Raw genomic sequence first — 16054 nt, forward strand, 5'->3', positions numbered from 1 at the left:
CCAGACTTCGTAACAGAGGAGAGATTACTAGATGCTTTGTTTATATTTTGAGATGACATGTCTTAGAACTAAAGGTATTCTTGTTACTTTTGATACAAAATAGTGGTTAAGTCTCTTTTTTTTTTTTTGATGGGCAGGTTGATATCCATTTGGGCATAGCTCCAGGAGCCAAATGCATCACACTGGCGCAAACAGTATACTAAACCAAGTTAACAACCTGCAGGTACCTTTGTGATTTGTGGTGATTTGTACACTACCCTTCACTGTACCATGGGTGGGGAAAGGGTGGGGAAAGGCTACGCTGATCCATGTGGGAGCCTCAGGCAGCCTGGCAAGCCCAGAGAAACTGGTACTACCACTCCAGACCATCACACAGGCTCTGTTACGCCAGCTGGACTGCCCTGAACACACAACCTCCAGATACGTGGACAGAAAACAGGTAGAAAAACACTGAAGAAAACATTCTCCACAAACATAATCCTAAAACAGATTACACAGCAGAAATGTAATAAGTGACACTCAACACAGGCCTTCAGACTCATTCTTTTTTTAATTCAAAATTTAAGAAAAAAAGAAAATACATGAAAACTCTTCAGATATACATTAAGCCAATGGCATGTAAAAAGTCTACCGTCTCAACTGAAGGTGAGAAGAAAACTGAAAAACAGGAGGCCTTAGATACATAACTTACAAGAAGACGAGAGTACCAACCAAGCTGTTTCACCATCAGTTTCTACCAATCAATGCAACGACACAGAGATTTCTATTTTTCCTCCTTTTTTCTTTGTGAAAGGAAAATAAGAAGTGTTATTTAACTCTTTTCAGTACAGTAGATCAAGGCCCCTTTTGAAATTTGTGGGAATGCCAAGCAAAAACAACAGTGCCTGGGAAATGATGTCTGTGAAACCTCAAGCTCATTATTGCAATTAAAATGCATACATGCATCTTTTCTAAACCTGAGGTTTAGCATTATGAAGAAATATAATAAAATAATAATAGTTCTTATGATAGTTGAGGGAAAAAAAACATGTTCAGTCAATCTACCTTCAGGTTTGCAGAGAACTTGCATTTGCAACATAAGCTATTTCTACTGTAAACTAGTCTCGTTTTAATTTTAAATTCTAGTCATGTTCTCTCTCTGTGTCATGACTACCCGTAATCTACTGGACATCGCTGTCCTATTTGTGTCTGTGTATATGTGTGTTTCTGTAGATCTGTAATCTACTGGTAACTAAAGTAACCTTGGCAGCATTCAATGAAAACTGACATTCACTTTGCAACAAGCCAATGCTTTTGTCCATATTCATTACAGAAAGAAAAAAAGAAACAGAAATAAATAGTGATATCTATCATTTTCCCATTATAAACACATCAAAATCTTAATCACTACATCTACATGTGATACAATCCCACCCATATACATAAGCAACAATACAAGCACAAGGGCTTTTATAGAATGGTTGTTTTGATCATCTTTGTACCACAGAGAATAATATTCTTTACTAACAATGCGCCTCTCAACATCCCGACCAGGTCTCTTCCTACTAAGTGCCCTCATTTCCAACCCCTGGAGTTCAGAAGATCCAAAATATTAAAGATAAAAACCATTTTAAGTGCCATGAAACAGAATGACCAGGGGCTGTAAGACCGTGACTTTCTCCGAATCCACTTTGCATTTTAATCGTCTGACCCATCTGTTTTCAGCAGTTGTTTGGAGAAAGAAATAATGTTGGTTAGATCCTCCACCTACCCAATGCTATTGGCAAGACTATTTGTAGTCTCCGTTAAGCAGCATGTTGTCAGCAGCAGTAGAAAAGAGAGGCAAAACGACAGCCCTTTCTCTCTATGGAGAATGATGTTGATGAATACGGTGACAACAATTGGCCCTTTATACATGGTACTCACTAGATATGTGGAGTGCATCTGGGCAAACACATCGGCTGGAATGTTTTTCCAGGTAGGTTTATGAGAAAGTAAAAAATCCACTGGTTTGTTGTAAGATAGTGTTATGAAATTGTTAGATGCTTCGACCGAACGGTATTAAAGCAGACTGAAGAAAAAGAGAAGGATGATTCCATTGTATTAAAAATGGTTATTTATAAACTAGGTGTAGTTATCAGTGTGCATTAATGTCGCCTTCAATTATAGGCTATTGAAAAAAGTAAAAGAACAACATTTTTGTGCAAAAGCACAGTGTGTCTGAGAAGGGCATGCTGGGAAACAGGATGTCCAGTGCCATGATCTGTCAATTCTGCAGATGAATTCTTACTGAACAAGATCATGTAAGCTAATGGAATTTAATGGAAACAATATCCTGAACAGTTTTTCTTGTTCTATATCCCATCCTCTATGCCTCAACTGTACTTTATAATAACAGTGTGATGTTAATTGCATGAATTATACTTCACGTGACACTTTTCTTACTGCAACTGTTTTTATTTTTCAAAAGATGATTGAAAATTACCATTGAAGTTTAACTTGCATAGCAAGTAACTCGATGTGAGGATAATTTATTTGCTAGCATATGTCCCCTTTACTTAAGATATGCTTTCCTAAACCTTTATGAACAGTTTATTTGATTTATATGGTGGATAAGAGGATATCACTGAAGAAGAATATTAAATAAAAAAAGAATACACTGATAGAAACTATGTTTCTCTATGGTCCATCGTGATTAAACCATCTGGTGAATTAGGTATTTTTAATATTATTATTCAAAAAGTTTTGCAGCATGATTGAAAGCTGTGGGATTTTTGTGTTGCTGGGCATGTGATAAGGGATGCAAGAGACACACCATTAGGAATCCCATAGGCATGTTAGCTCACACCATGACTTCCTCTCTCCATTCCTGGAAGATTGGGCTCTGTGGTGCTTAAAGATCTTTTGTTTTTGTTCTTTTAAATCAGAGACAAGACAGAGGATGATAAAGTGTCCTCTACAGGAAAAAAAAGTGTGATTTACTTTATCATTTCATCACTGACACATTAAAAATAAAAGAGAATGAGGTAGATAGATGCTGAAGGAAATGAAATAAGAAAGTCCCCCAGTCATGACATCATGCAAAATGCATCTCGAATTCAGACTTTATACTAAATCACAAGAGCATTTGTACAGTGATTTCTGTAATAACAGAACCCAAAATATACCCCCCCCCCCCCCAAACAAAATAACCTTGTAAGACAGGATAAATAAGTTCTGGGTAACGTTCCCGAATGCACATGGAGAAATCCTTCAAATTAAAACTAGCCAGGGAACCCTACTGTTCTATTTCACATTCTTTGAGTAAACCGATCACTTTTCTGAATTTGAACCCGTTCTTATTTGGTTACAGATGGCGAATTTCATCAGGAAGGTTAGTGCACATTGTATGGATTTATAAAGTAGACGTGGGTTGCGCGTGACGCCAAAGCAGAGATTATGAATGTATTTTGTTTGGAGGTATTACAGGCTGGTTGGGGCATGCGAGACAAATTAAGCCGTGGAAGATACTATTCAGTTACATGGATGGGTTACAAAAATAGTCTAGGAGGGTAAAGAAATGTAAATGAAACCTTCTTTGATGACGCCTGGCAGGAGACATGAGCACGGACACTGACATACTAAATGGCTTACTACACTGTAAGCAGAGACCGGCAACCTAAAAAGCTGAGGTGGAATCAGCTATGATGAGAATGACTGAAAAAACCAAACCATAACATTAACCTGAGATTGAGCTGCACCTCGTGAGCAATGCTAGACAACTGTATCAAGGGTGCCTAAAGATCACATGCAGAGCTAGAGTTTCTTTTAACTAATAATAATAATAATAATAATAATAATAATGAGTTAAAAAACACAAGGCAATGGACATGTAGCAATGAAGACAACCCCTTAGGGAGAAAATAAAAATAAATTGCTACTCTCTTTTTTGTACTTTTTTTTCTTTTTTTGCAAGAAGAGTATAAAGCATAAGAAAATGGACTGTAGTGGAGATATCATAAAATATTAAACCTGAAGAATTTCTTATATATACATATATGTTTTTTTTTTTTATATATACATATATATTTATATATATAAAAATATATGTATATATAAAAAACACCCACAAAAGAAAAAAAAATAGCAGCTTCTTTATGTACAGACACAGAGGTGAACATCAAAACCGTAAAAAAGTTATCAAAAGTGACTTAAACCAATGATTTGTTTGTAAATGATCTTGTGGTCTAACATAGAACTGTAAGACCCTTAGAGTCGCAGGAATTGTACAGAGAGACTCATGACTAATCCCAAAAAATACCTGCTGTGTACAATGCCTCGCTCATCTCTCAAAACAGATGTTGAAACAAATGAAGCCCCTGTTTTCCAGTTTGCTTCATGATCGAGCCAATCCCTTATAATTCATATCACCTCTCTGCAGCGCACCGATCTCGTGATCAGCACTGCAATCTTTTCTTTCGACTGGAGAGATCGCTCTCACAGAGGCTCAGCTCACAGATGGTGGGTGCAGCAGGAACTGCCATGCAATAGTTGGAGATGAGAGCCATATAAAAGGAGGAAAGGGGAAAGATTTACAAACTCAAGCTGATTATAAAAGATGAGGTCCAGAAATCCCCCATAGTTTAGTCTCTAGATTGCGCTACTTTAAAGTGCGACCTCGAAAAAATCTGCTGTGAATAGGGGGTCAGGTAATGATAAATAACTTTTTTTTTTTTTTTTTATAAAAAAGAACATTTGATTTGGCAAAAATTTGGCAGTTTCAAAAAATCCCATTTCACTCTCTCACAAACACACTCGAGATGGTTTAAGTAGAAGGGTGGATCAACCACGAATGTGACCAATCACTGATTGAAAACAAGCAGTCGCAGCGAAGAAAGTTTCTGCCGCATCTTGAAAAAGAAATGTGATGACAAAGACAGTTTTAGTTGAAGAAAAGTACTTGCGCTGAGGAGGGGAATGTGTATTTTGTTTTGTCTAAAAACACACTCGTATGCACCCCGAAAGTGTTCCCGGGCTGGGCTTGCTGGCTAATATGCTTGTCTCTCTTGTTTCACAATGAACTGGCAGGTCTTCTTCCTTTAGAAACATTAAAACAAGTTGTTTTTTCACACAAGTGAAAGCCAGGGCTCTCTAGTGTGGTGGTTTGTTCTGAAATCTTAAGTATTGCAAGAGTTTTTGTAGGCTTGTAGTCACCAGGCACACTAAACATCCTCCGTCATACAACAAAACGATCCTCAGACATCCAGATAGGACACAGTCCAACTGGTTATCGCCTCCAAGGTCAGCCCTGGGGTTTGACTCCTCGAGAACGAAAGAAAAATACCACATAGAGACACAAAAGTGCGAGGGAATTGTGGGTACCCTGTGTGAGGGGTAGAGGGAGACTGAGCAGGCATGATCAGCAGGCCGATGATTGAGGCAGTGGCAGCGCTCGCTCGTTCTTCCTCCCTCCGTTCATGTGCGCGTAGGGCTGCGTCTCGTCGAACGACGGCCCCAGCAACACCACTGGCCCGTTTGCTGCTACCTGTCCTGTGTGCTTGTCTAAGACCAGGCCCGGAGAGGCTGAGGAGGGCGGTGAGGTGGAGGGGGTCGGGGCAGACCCCATCGGCGTCCCTGGCCCCTGAGCTGGGGAGAGTGGCTGTGGACTATGGGTCTGAGCCCCTGTGCTCCCCTGAGAGGAGGGGGCCAACATAGAAGCAGGTTCCAGTGGAACGTTCTCCATGTTCTCCACCTCCATGTCCAGTTCCTCAGTGTCGGGTGGCTTGTTCTCCTCACTGTAGAAAAAGCTAACCTCCCGGAAAGGCGGCTCCAGTTCTTCTTTTAAGCTGTTGATGATCTCTAGAAAAGACGGTCGCATCTTAGGGTTGTACTGCCAGCACATCCGCATCAATTCAAACCTGTAGAGCAGACACACAAATTGCATCACACTGTAGTTTGATACTTGATCGAAAGTCACGACACAAAAAGTTTCTTGCCTTATTCAAAACTGACTTTGAACTGCATAATAATGCACACTAAAATAAAAATACAAAAGACTCTTATGAGCCAGTTCATTTGAGTAAATCAAATACACACAGCACTAACAGTGTTGCCTGATTTATGAACAAATGACTCTTTCAAGCCAGTTCTTTTAAGTGAATCAAAAGTATAAACTATGTCCAGTGTAGCTTAATAAGCCTGACAAAAAAAAAAAAAAAAAAACAGTTGATTTTAATTGAAATAAATCTGCAATGGAGTATAAATATTACATAAAATGAACTAAAGTGAGTGCACTGTAAATTACTTAAAAACTGAAATAAAAATCTAAATAGAAATATTAAAATATAATTTTTTTTTTATAAACTTCTATACTCATAATAAAGGAAAGTTTCATTTATTTGTACGCAAAATGTACATTATAATAGAAATATGCCTGTATAAATCAGAACTAGCAACTCTTCAGCATTGCAGTTGGTGTTAGCACTATTCTCTTTCCAGAAAATGTACAAATCTTATTTTCATGTACAGATTTCACTCATATACTGTACTGCATTGCAAACAAGCAATATAATGTCTATAAAATCTCATAAATCCTAGGGTGTTATCCCCCTAAAAATCTCCACCCATCAACAGGTGGCAGTGTTCACTAGAGCTAGAGCACACAGGAGTGTTGTGGAACAACGCACAACTTCTAGAACATTTTGTGGTCGCACACATGGAGAAGTGCACTATGCCAGAATTGCTATCCTAAACACTTCACAGACTCGTTCTATGTGAACAGCTGAGAACACATGAAAAGCAAAAGAGCCAAAAACAAAACAAAACAAAATCATAAACCCATGATCATAACAGTTTGGTGTGGTACTGTCCCACCACATCTTGGTAAAACAAACAAACAAGCTAAGAATAGCGCCAGCACTCACTGGCCCACTGAAATACATTTTAAGTGATCTCCAGCCGCAGGTTTAGAGCAGAGCAGGGCGCCTTAGCCACACAACACAGAGGCCTTCTCGCAAAGACATTCCACAGTATCGGGTCAAACAGTGCGCTGGAAGTTTCTCTGCTGGGCATTAGGAACTGACGGGAAGTTCAACTCTTCTGTGGTTTCAACTTCTGAGACGTTCTCTCAAAATAAAGGCGAGTTTTTTTGGACACAGGCCTGGCGTTCGCGAGTAACCTGCCTGTTTGGAGTTTGTTGGATCTCAAATTCATAGCCGAGGCCATCTGTTGTTACTCACTGAAGTGAATTCAAACCCATTTAGAAAATGTGATAAATCTTGCCTGCTGTCTGCACTCACCATCACTTTTCCGAAACCCAGTGAGCTACCTTCCTGTGTGCTGCCCCTGTGAACGGCTGCCTTCTAATAATAAAAACCTCGCAAGTTACTGTTTTGGAGCACAAAGTTAGCAACTCTGCAAAAAGCACTCAGCATGAGAGATTCAACTCAAAATTGATAAAAAAAAAAAAATAAAAAAAAAAAGAGTTTGATGTTAGCATGAAGCTAACAAAGAAAAAAAAAGTTGACTGAGCTTGTCAATGCATTTGTAATAATAGTTTACAATATTACTGTTTTTACTGTTTCTTTGATCAGAAAAATGCAAATCAGATAAAACATTTAAAAAATCTTATACACCTCAACTTTTAAACAGTAGTGTAGTCATGTCAAAAGTATGACTGTGATGTCTTAATATGCTGTCTATGTAGGCAGCTCACTAGGTTTCAAAACAGAGCTACTGTACTGACTGTCAAGGACAATTATGGAACAAATTCTAAAAAAAATAAACTCAAAATCAGCAAGAAAAACCTATGATTCCATGATAGGATTAGTGATATACTATTTTAAAAAAAGCTACAAAAATATCATAGTTGAAAAGATTTGGGATAAAAATATCCAAATAGTGAACTCAACATGATGAAGGGATCTACAAGCCATTTCTGAATCTCTGCCCTTGTATTTCAGCCAAGTACAACTTCAATTCTCATGATATCATAAAAATGTGAATGACATCCTGACTTCATGATGTTTAGCTAGGCATAATGATGAGATACAGATGACAAAGTCTTAAAGCGCTACCTATGTAGAGTAGCGCAGCATATGTTCAATCCCCCTCTCTCGTGCAATCAGGACACCTCGTCGTAGCTGCCATGGAAACCTGGGGTTTGTGTTTCCATAACAGTTGACAAGAAAGAGTGACTGAGGGGGGAAAGGGGTCAGGAGAGACGGACAGACAGACCTCATGCCTCGCTACTGACATCAGCCCAGAAAAGGAGAACGGCAGACCGGACCGGTGACGCAGGCAGACACGCTCTAAAGATGATGTGAAGATAAGCACGAGAAGCTCTTAATAAAAAGCAGAGCAGCATGGGTCACCGTTCCGGTCACCCCCTGGGAACCGCAAATTCTCCCTTCTATGGACGGAGGCTCCCTGACAACATGATGTCACCTGTCTCCTTTTAACCCATGACGCAAATGTCACCAGTCGGGCTTTCGCTTGGCCTGACGTTAGCAGCAGCGTCTGGTGACATACTACCGACATTTTAGTGTGATATCGCATCCCTAAATAGAAAAAGGTCGGTTAGAGGACAAAGGGTTAACATTGTGAAGCAGAGTGCCAAATTTGGGAGCAAAGTGCAGACGGTGGACTCACAGCATGTCGGGACAGTTGTCCGGTTTATCCAGAAGTCCTCCCTCCATGACGAACCGCAGTACCTGCTCGTTGGACATGCCCTGGTATGGCTGCTCTGCTAAAGTGGCAATCTCCCATAAAACCACGCCGAACGACCTGAAGACAGAGAAACTGGTTAAAATATCAAGATATTCATGAAGAGCCGCTTTCGAGACAATTGCAGTGCTGTGGAGCCTTTTGTGTGTTTTTTTTTTTCTTCTAGCATGGAACAACAAATTGCTCATTTTCAAAACAGTGCGAAATTTGCAAACACCGCGTGAGCCGCTGACATGAACTTTTCTCTTTTAGTGTGGTGTTTTTGTTAGCCCTGTGTTCCTCATTAATGAGAACGAGTCCATATATTAGCCAGCGGCCGGTGAGAAAGTGCAGCAGCGGACCAGAAAGTCGGCAAACCCCAAATAGAAACCACACAAAGAGCACACTGTTGCCAGTCGTTATTCATTAGTTCTCGGAGAACAAATTTTCGTTATTGGCCGAGGATCTGAGACAAAGCTCAACACCCTTTAAAACGGGACTATTACAACAGTGACTTGCATCTAATTGGCTGCAACATCTGTGTGCTGAAAGACAAAACCGCATTAGAGCGGGACTTTTTCAGGGGAAGGAAACAAATAAAGACACCTAACGGCGAGGTTTATGGGAGTACGAGATGGGAGCTCGCTGTGGCTCTTTTCATCTCAGGGACTTCAAAAACGGCAGATACGGACGGAGGGACAGGGAGGCGGGTCTGGGCTGGCACACCAACCCCGTCATTACCAAACATCTGGAGAAGGTTAGGAGCGCACAGAGTGACAGAGCTGTGGGACGCTGAAGATTGGGAAACAGCAGAATTGGAAGAGTCGGTCTATGGCACCGTGACTCTGTTCGACTGAACCGCCACTGTTGGGACTAAAGCTGCGGAGAGACAGTCTGTCTGAGACAAAGACACAATGTGTTTGGGCACGCTTCACTTAGCTGGGACTGGAAGAATGGGATGCATATTCTCCCTTGGCTCAGGACATCAGTGAAAAAAAATCACTTATAGACCTATGAGGCTTCCTGTTGTATTACGAAAAATAAAGAGACAGTTTCAATGCTTTCTGGCCAGCTGGGAACCTGTGGTGGAGAGGGGCTGCTGAGTCTCTGATGGGACAGCCTGCTGCTCAACTGGAAAAAGTCACAGATTTTCTGCAGTCAAAATTTGGACACCCTTATATGAAACACTTTTGATTTTAAAAGCTTATAGCTAAATTATTACCAGGGGATTTTACTTATTTAAATAAAGAACTTAAATTTGTTGTAATATTCTCTTCACATGTATTTTTATGCAGGGTTTTATAGATGAAAATATAAAACATCCTTTAATTTTAATTTTTTTGGAAGGGGGCTCCACAAAAGGTGAAATTTTTATTAATTAATTAATGAATTAATTATTTTATTAATTTTAAAAAAATTGTATCAGCATAACCGTTTTCAACACTGATAATAATAATAATAATAATAATAATAAATATGAAAGAAGAAATTATAACCAAATCACCCCATTAGAATTATTTCTGAAATATACTGTGACACTGAACACTGAATTAATGGCTGCTTAAAATTCATAACAATAAAAGAGAATTGTAAAGACCCCAAAATTTTGATTAGTAGGGTATGTCCAAAATGTTTGACCGGTAAATTCACTTCAAATTCACTTAAAAATACATGATGCAGTGAACAACATATTCTTGCATTAGCGTGTGAAGAAAAATCAGAGAGACCCCGGTGCTCATTACCAGACATCAGAATTTGTTGTGAACACTCCATCTTTCAAAGACTCTGGTGACATCCAGCGCACTGGCAGCAGCCCTTTGCCTCCTTTACGATAGTAATCAGTCTCGTAGATGTCTCTTGTCATGCCAAAGTCTAAACACACGAAGAGAGCAAACATGAAAAGTCAGTCACACCTTACAATCCACTGTTGTTCAATCAGACTGAATTGATGGATTTCTGTGATGTGCTGCAAAGAAACACTGAGATTTACCTCCGATTTTAACTGTGAAGTCCTCAGCAACCATGCAGTTTCTGGCAGCCAGGTCCCGATGGACAAACTTGTTGGCATTGAGGTATGCCATCCCGTCCGCTATCTCACCGGCCATCTGAATCATCTTCTTCAGCGGAGGCAAAGACTGGCTGCTAGAGCCCTGCTACATAGCAGAAAAAAAAGGGTTGCATTTAACACTTCGGTTTCTCTCTCTCTACTACAAACCCTTTTTGAACAGCTGACTGAAATAGCAAGTAGCTTTAAAGAACTGTGAATATTAACTAAAAGGGGGCATGAGATGCTGGCCATAGATCTGAGCAGAAAAAAAAAAGAAAGATAATAAGCGTAATTAACTAGAAGTGTAATTTTTATCTAAAAAGCAGCAAGATAATCAAAGCAGACGGGATGTTTCTGAACCTCTTTGGAACGGAGAGAACGCAAGTAGCTCTTCAGATCGCCCCGTGTCATCAGCTCCATGATAACTAGAGTGGGCTGGCCTTGTGAAACCACACCCAAAAGTCGCACCTAAACCAGGGTACAAGAACAGAAATGAGACTTAGAAACTGAGAAACCTGTCTCTGAACAATCTATGTGAAAAGCATCATTGTTTTGCATTGCCAGTGGCACAGAAACTACACACGTACATAAAAAGGACAAATATCTTTAAGAATTTCAAAACAGGATTTGTTGGCAAACCAAATGCTGGAAGACATTCTGAACTCTTTCTTACCACATGGTGACAGTTGAACTCCTTCATAACTGAAGCTTCGTTCAAGAACTCGATGCGTTCACGCATACTGGCGGATTCATTTACGGTCTTGATGGCCACTCTGGTCTCCGGTTCATCTTTGACGACGCCCTTTGCGATGCCCTCGTACACCATACCAAAGGAGCCCTGACCCAGCTCACGACACATAGTGATTTTCTCCCGAGCCACTTCCCATTCATCTGGCACATACACTGAAGAGACAGAAAAGAGGTCAGCGCATTTGAACAGGCAGTGCAGGGCAACATACATGACAGTAGCAATAGAAAAATATATATATCATTAAATCATTAATCAAATCATTGATTGCCAGGAGGTGAAAACCTGTGATTAATCATTATCTTAATATTAATCCTTTTTTTTTTTGGACATAATACTCACTTTCAAAAGGACTGAAGTATTCGGGGTTTACCGAAGCATATAGCACACCATTTCCTAACCTGTCATTATTCCTGAAAGGAAACAGTGAAAAACATATTGAAAGACCGTACTGGACACTGGAAATTAAAATAAAAGTCTATTTATCACTAGATGGGACATGAACCTCTTTTTGGTGACAAAGACGACAGCGGAGATCAATGCAGTGAGCAACAGTAGCACTATTACAGGAATGATGATGGCCAGCATGAAGGCATTATCATAATTTCCTGTAAGAAAGAAGGACATTTGTACAGAAGATACCTCAACATACCTCCTAAAAATAAAACTTAGGTTTCTTATGTGCGTTCTTACTTTTAGGGGGTGGCACATAGAAGGACACTGGTTCAGTCCAAGACCCATTCCCAGCCAAAGATGTGGCTCTGACCCGGGCAGAATAATTTCCAGAGGGCAAATTGCTAAGCTGTGCTCCTCGCAGCACTCTGTACTGCTGCCGTGATACACACTCATGCTTCTCGGGCTGTAACACACACGCACACATACACACACAGTTGGTTTGTGGCATTGGCTGCAGTTTTAACTATTTCTTAATGGTGTAGAAATATTTAGTTGTCACACTAACCTCAGTTCCCAGGCGATATTTGATCTCATACATGAGGATCAGTCCGTTAGGGTGATGAGGTTCAGGCCACCGCAGCAGCACTGTTCCTTCTCCCCTCTCATCCCTCTCCTGAGTTACAGTCCCGGGAATATCATCCGCTTTGTCTGGGGAAGAAGATAACTCTGCTCAAGGCCAGTGCGCTCTTATAGTAATTCAATAACATCTTGATTACATTACCGTTTTAATTGCTGTTAACATGAACAGGATAACAAATAAATAAAAAAAAACATGCTGTAGGCGCAGTGGAGAATTACTGGAATTGTGATATTTTTCTGGCCTGGATATGCAGTCATTTGTGCATGGGTTTGGTTTTTTTTGGTTTCGCTGACCTGCTGGTTTGGTTCTGGAGAACACAAAAGCTGCGGCACTGCAGCGGTGGATCTCGTGGTTACACGCGTGGATGTCGATGCGGTACACTGTGAAGGGCTGCAGGTTGGATACCTCCATGAACTCTGTATAGACTCTGTCCTCGGAGAAAGGGTACTCTTTCTCATGCAGCTTGGGGTCAGTGATGTTACTCTCCGCTCCTGTGCTGTTCCTGCTTGCACTCTGCAGCAGTGTGCCATTGGCCACTCCAAACAGGTCTCGCCGCTTCCTGTCAGGAGGTCTGAGACATGTAAAAAAAAAAATATTATAATAAAAATTCAAGAAATGGAAATGGAAATAAGGACAGGAAAAGGAAATAGTAAAATAACAGCAACAAAGAAAAGGAAACGGAAAAGGGAAAGGAGATGAAATGAGGGAAATAAAAATTAATACAGAAATTAGGAAAAAGAAGTAGTCAATGACAGTTAGCAAGGAAATGAAATGGGAAAAGGAAGTAGGAGAATGTAAAAGGAAATGAATTAGTGAATGACAGTAAATGGTAAAATAATAAAGAAAAGAGGAAAAGGAAATGATGTAAAAATGACAGTGAGAGATCGTAAAAGATGTAGAGCAGTCTACAACACACACCACTTCCTTTAACGCGAAAGCCTAATTCTCTTATGTCCTACTAACACTGAAGATACTCTACAACTTACAGGGCTCCTTTTTCTCTTCTGAATATTATCAGTCATTTATCATCCTAAATGATGAGCTCTTTAAAATTCTTATGAGGGTTATATATTCAGCTGGGCTGGGACTGATCACTCATAGAAAATTGGTTTCCGTTTTTAAAAGAAAATCCAAGAAATGTAAACTCTCTCGTCTACCCTGACCCTTTCTTCTCATTCGGATTCTTCTTCCTGTCCAGGTATAAAACCAGTGTGTATTCGTGAAGCGTTTCTTTGCACCCTCAATGCTCATTATAAAATATATGATTGCAAATGAAGCATTACACATACAACAAACATTTCTGCAGATGAGAAAATGAAATGGGAAGGCATATTTGGAACAAATATCGAACATCCATAATAATGATATGACCGACTCTGCCTCTGATTGTAGAGACAGTGCATTATAAGCAAACTAGGCAATGAGCAAACTACAGGTCAGCCCTGTCGCCACTAAAGACATGCAGTCAACCACAAGAGCTTGCCAGACGCCAACGGACCCACTGCCACTTCACATGTATAACTAGGGCAGGGTCACAGCCTTACCTAGAGCCACTTTTAGGAGACATGTACCGATTTGCTCACACAGGATCTCTGTAAAAATTCAATAGTCAGACCAAACAATACGATCCACCACAGATGGGAAAGAGAGGATGGTTTGAGATGAATGTGGAGGAAACCCCAGTGTGCCAAACAAACACAAGAGAGGAAAGTGATCGTGTCAGACAAAGACTGACAGACGATAACAGGCAATACAGGTTTTCAGCTTTTGTCTAAAACAGTTTGGGAACTGTAGCTAGTTATAGATTGATGTACTGAACATATAACAATAAACAGTGGCTACAGAAAAATACTGGCCATATAAGTGTGCTGTCTCTAAACTCTGCCAAATTTGAGTCTGCTTTATATGATCCTGTTGCATATGGAAAAAAAAAGTGACAAGTGTTTTGCTCTGTAGACTTCATAGCAGCTGTTTTTCCAGACCGACATTGCAACACAGGCACAAAGGCTTGTTTGAGTGTCCTATATAACGTTCTGCAAGAAGCACATCTACAAGCAATTACGAACTTTAACCACTGATGATTATGAAAGTTTAAACATAACTATAAGCCTTATTCTGCCAGCTCGAATTAATCAACTGAGAAATGACAGTAATGAGAGAAGATTTTTAGTCTGTGTTCGCTTTTGTGTATGTGTGAGAGTGGAAACTTTTAATAAAAGCCAACGCAGAACGCTGTAGGGAGGAACAATCAAATCAACTCTAACCACATTCCATGTCACTTCCATTAAACGGCGCTCCATGATTTAAGAGTGGGGATTTTGGAAGCAACTGGACACTGTTAAATACTTATTAACTAGGGATTCAGATCACCCTTGAGGGTGTTTACTGTAGAAGATCAAATCATGATACTTGAGCTTCACATCAACAGTTCTACAATACAACTCTACTCATCCAGTGCAAAGACAAAAAAACTCAACTATGTAAGTACATCCATAATATGCAGTACAAGTACTGTATAAAATCTTTTTCTTAACCTTTAGCCCATGCTTAGGGTCTTTACAGTCAGGATCTGCCTCTTGTCTACAGCCATAAACACTGATCTCAACCTAAATGCTACTGGCTCTAGAAAAGGTCAGGCTCGCATCAAGAACTAAAGAGTCATGTAGACACACAGGGTCCTGAGGGAAGATTTTACTCCTGCAAACCTCAGACGAAAGGCGTAACAGCAGGTGTTGACATAGCAACACTGACAGCAGCACATCCAGGAAGGCTTACGTGTCATTGATGCAAAGGCAAAACCTTACGTCCCCTGGCAGAAAGTCAAGACTTCACTGAAACGCAGGGCTCAGGAATGACTCGGACTCCCATTACAGAGCCCGAAAAGCTGATCAAGCTGTGTGGGAGTTCGAAAGAGAAGACGGTGCAGCCACACCTCCTCTCGAAAGGGATCTTACTTTGGAATTCATTAACATTCCACTTAGGTTTGCTGTACATTTCCTGGAAGCCGGACACTCCAAAGCAAACAAAGAAAGCATCTGTGGATGGAGGGAGAGAGAGAGAGCACGGACGAGAGGAAGAGAAAGGGGAGACGACCACTGAATAGAAGAAAAAAAATCTGCTTCATTCAAGACTTTAGCATCTCCAGTTTTTCTCAGACTCGATTGGTTTTGTCTTGAACATGGATAATGAGGTCCACTCAGTGGGAACGGAGAAGGACAAATCTGTCAGCCCAACTTCTAAAGCAAGCACAGCGAGGGGGCTGGGGTTGGTGGATCAAGATGGAAATAAGTCATCAGTGATGGAGAAAAGGTCTTCTTGAGCATCCTGCTACTAAAGCAAAGCATATTTACATTTAGAAAAAGTCTGTTTTCCATCGATTAGAGATTAGGGTTGAGGGGTGCATCACGCTGTCCCTGAATGAACCGCAAACCATTACCTTGATGAAAATAGGGCTTCAAATAGCAGAGGTTTGGGGAAGCTAAGTAGTAGAAGATGTTTGGCGACATCGATTTGTGCATCAATACTCATGACTCAAAACCCCAGCCCACCCCAAAACACACAC

The 16054-nt window shown here is 40.4% G+C and overlaps 1 protein-coding gene across 2 annotated transcripts in view; it reads right to left on the reverse strand.

Moving 5' to 3' along the window:
* Positions 1 to 531: 531 nt before the first annotated feature.
* The window catches only part of LOC127934765 (insulin-like growth factor 1 receptor), a 78999-nt gene continuing 63476 nt past the window's right edge, over positions 532 to 16054 (reverse strand). The window contains exons 11-21 of one of the 2 annotated variants that reach the window (XM_052532349.1): positions 12786 to 13063; positions 12418 to 12560; positions 12150 to 12315; positions 11962 to 12064; positions 11799 to 11869; positions 11382 to 11611; positions 11069 to 11176; positions 10652 to 10811; positions 10404 to 10533; positions 8608 to 8742; positions 532 to 5876 (exon numbers count right to left, since the gene is read on the reverse strand). In XM_052532349.1, coding sequence (XP_052388309.1) covers positions 5378 to 5876; positions 8608 to 8742; positions 10404 to 10533; positions 10652 to 10811; positions 11069 to 11176; positions 11382 to 11611; positions 11799 to 11869; positions 11962 to 12064; positions 12150 to 12315; positions 12418 to 12560; positions 12786 to 13063 — 2023 coding nt within the window. In that variant the 3' untranslated portion in view covers positions 532 to 5377. Of the gene's footprint in view, positions 5877 to 8607; positions 8743 to 10403; positions 10534 to 10651; positions 10815 to 11068; positions 11177 to 11381; positions 11612 to 11798; positions 11870 to 11961; positions 12065 to 12149; positions 12316 to 12417; positions 12561 to 12785; positions 13064 to 16054 lie in introns of both variants that reach the window. The other variant, XM_052532348.1, reaches the window with a different exon arrangement.

Source organism: Carassius gibelio, chromosome A18 (genome assembly GCF_023724105.1).
Source record: "Carassius gibelio isolate Cgi1373 ecotype wild population from Czech Republic chromosome A18, carGib1.2-hapl.c, whole genome shotgun sequence".
NCBI classification, from domain to species: Eukaryota; Metazoa; Chordata; class Actinopteri; order Cypriniformes; family Cyprinidae; genus Carassius; species Carassius gibelio.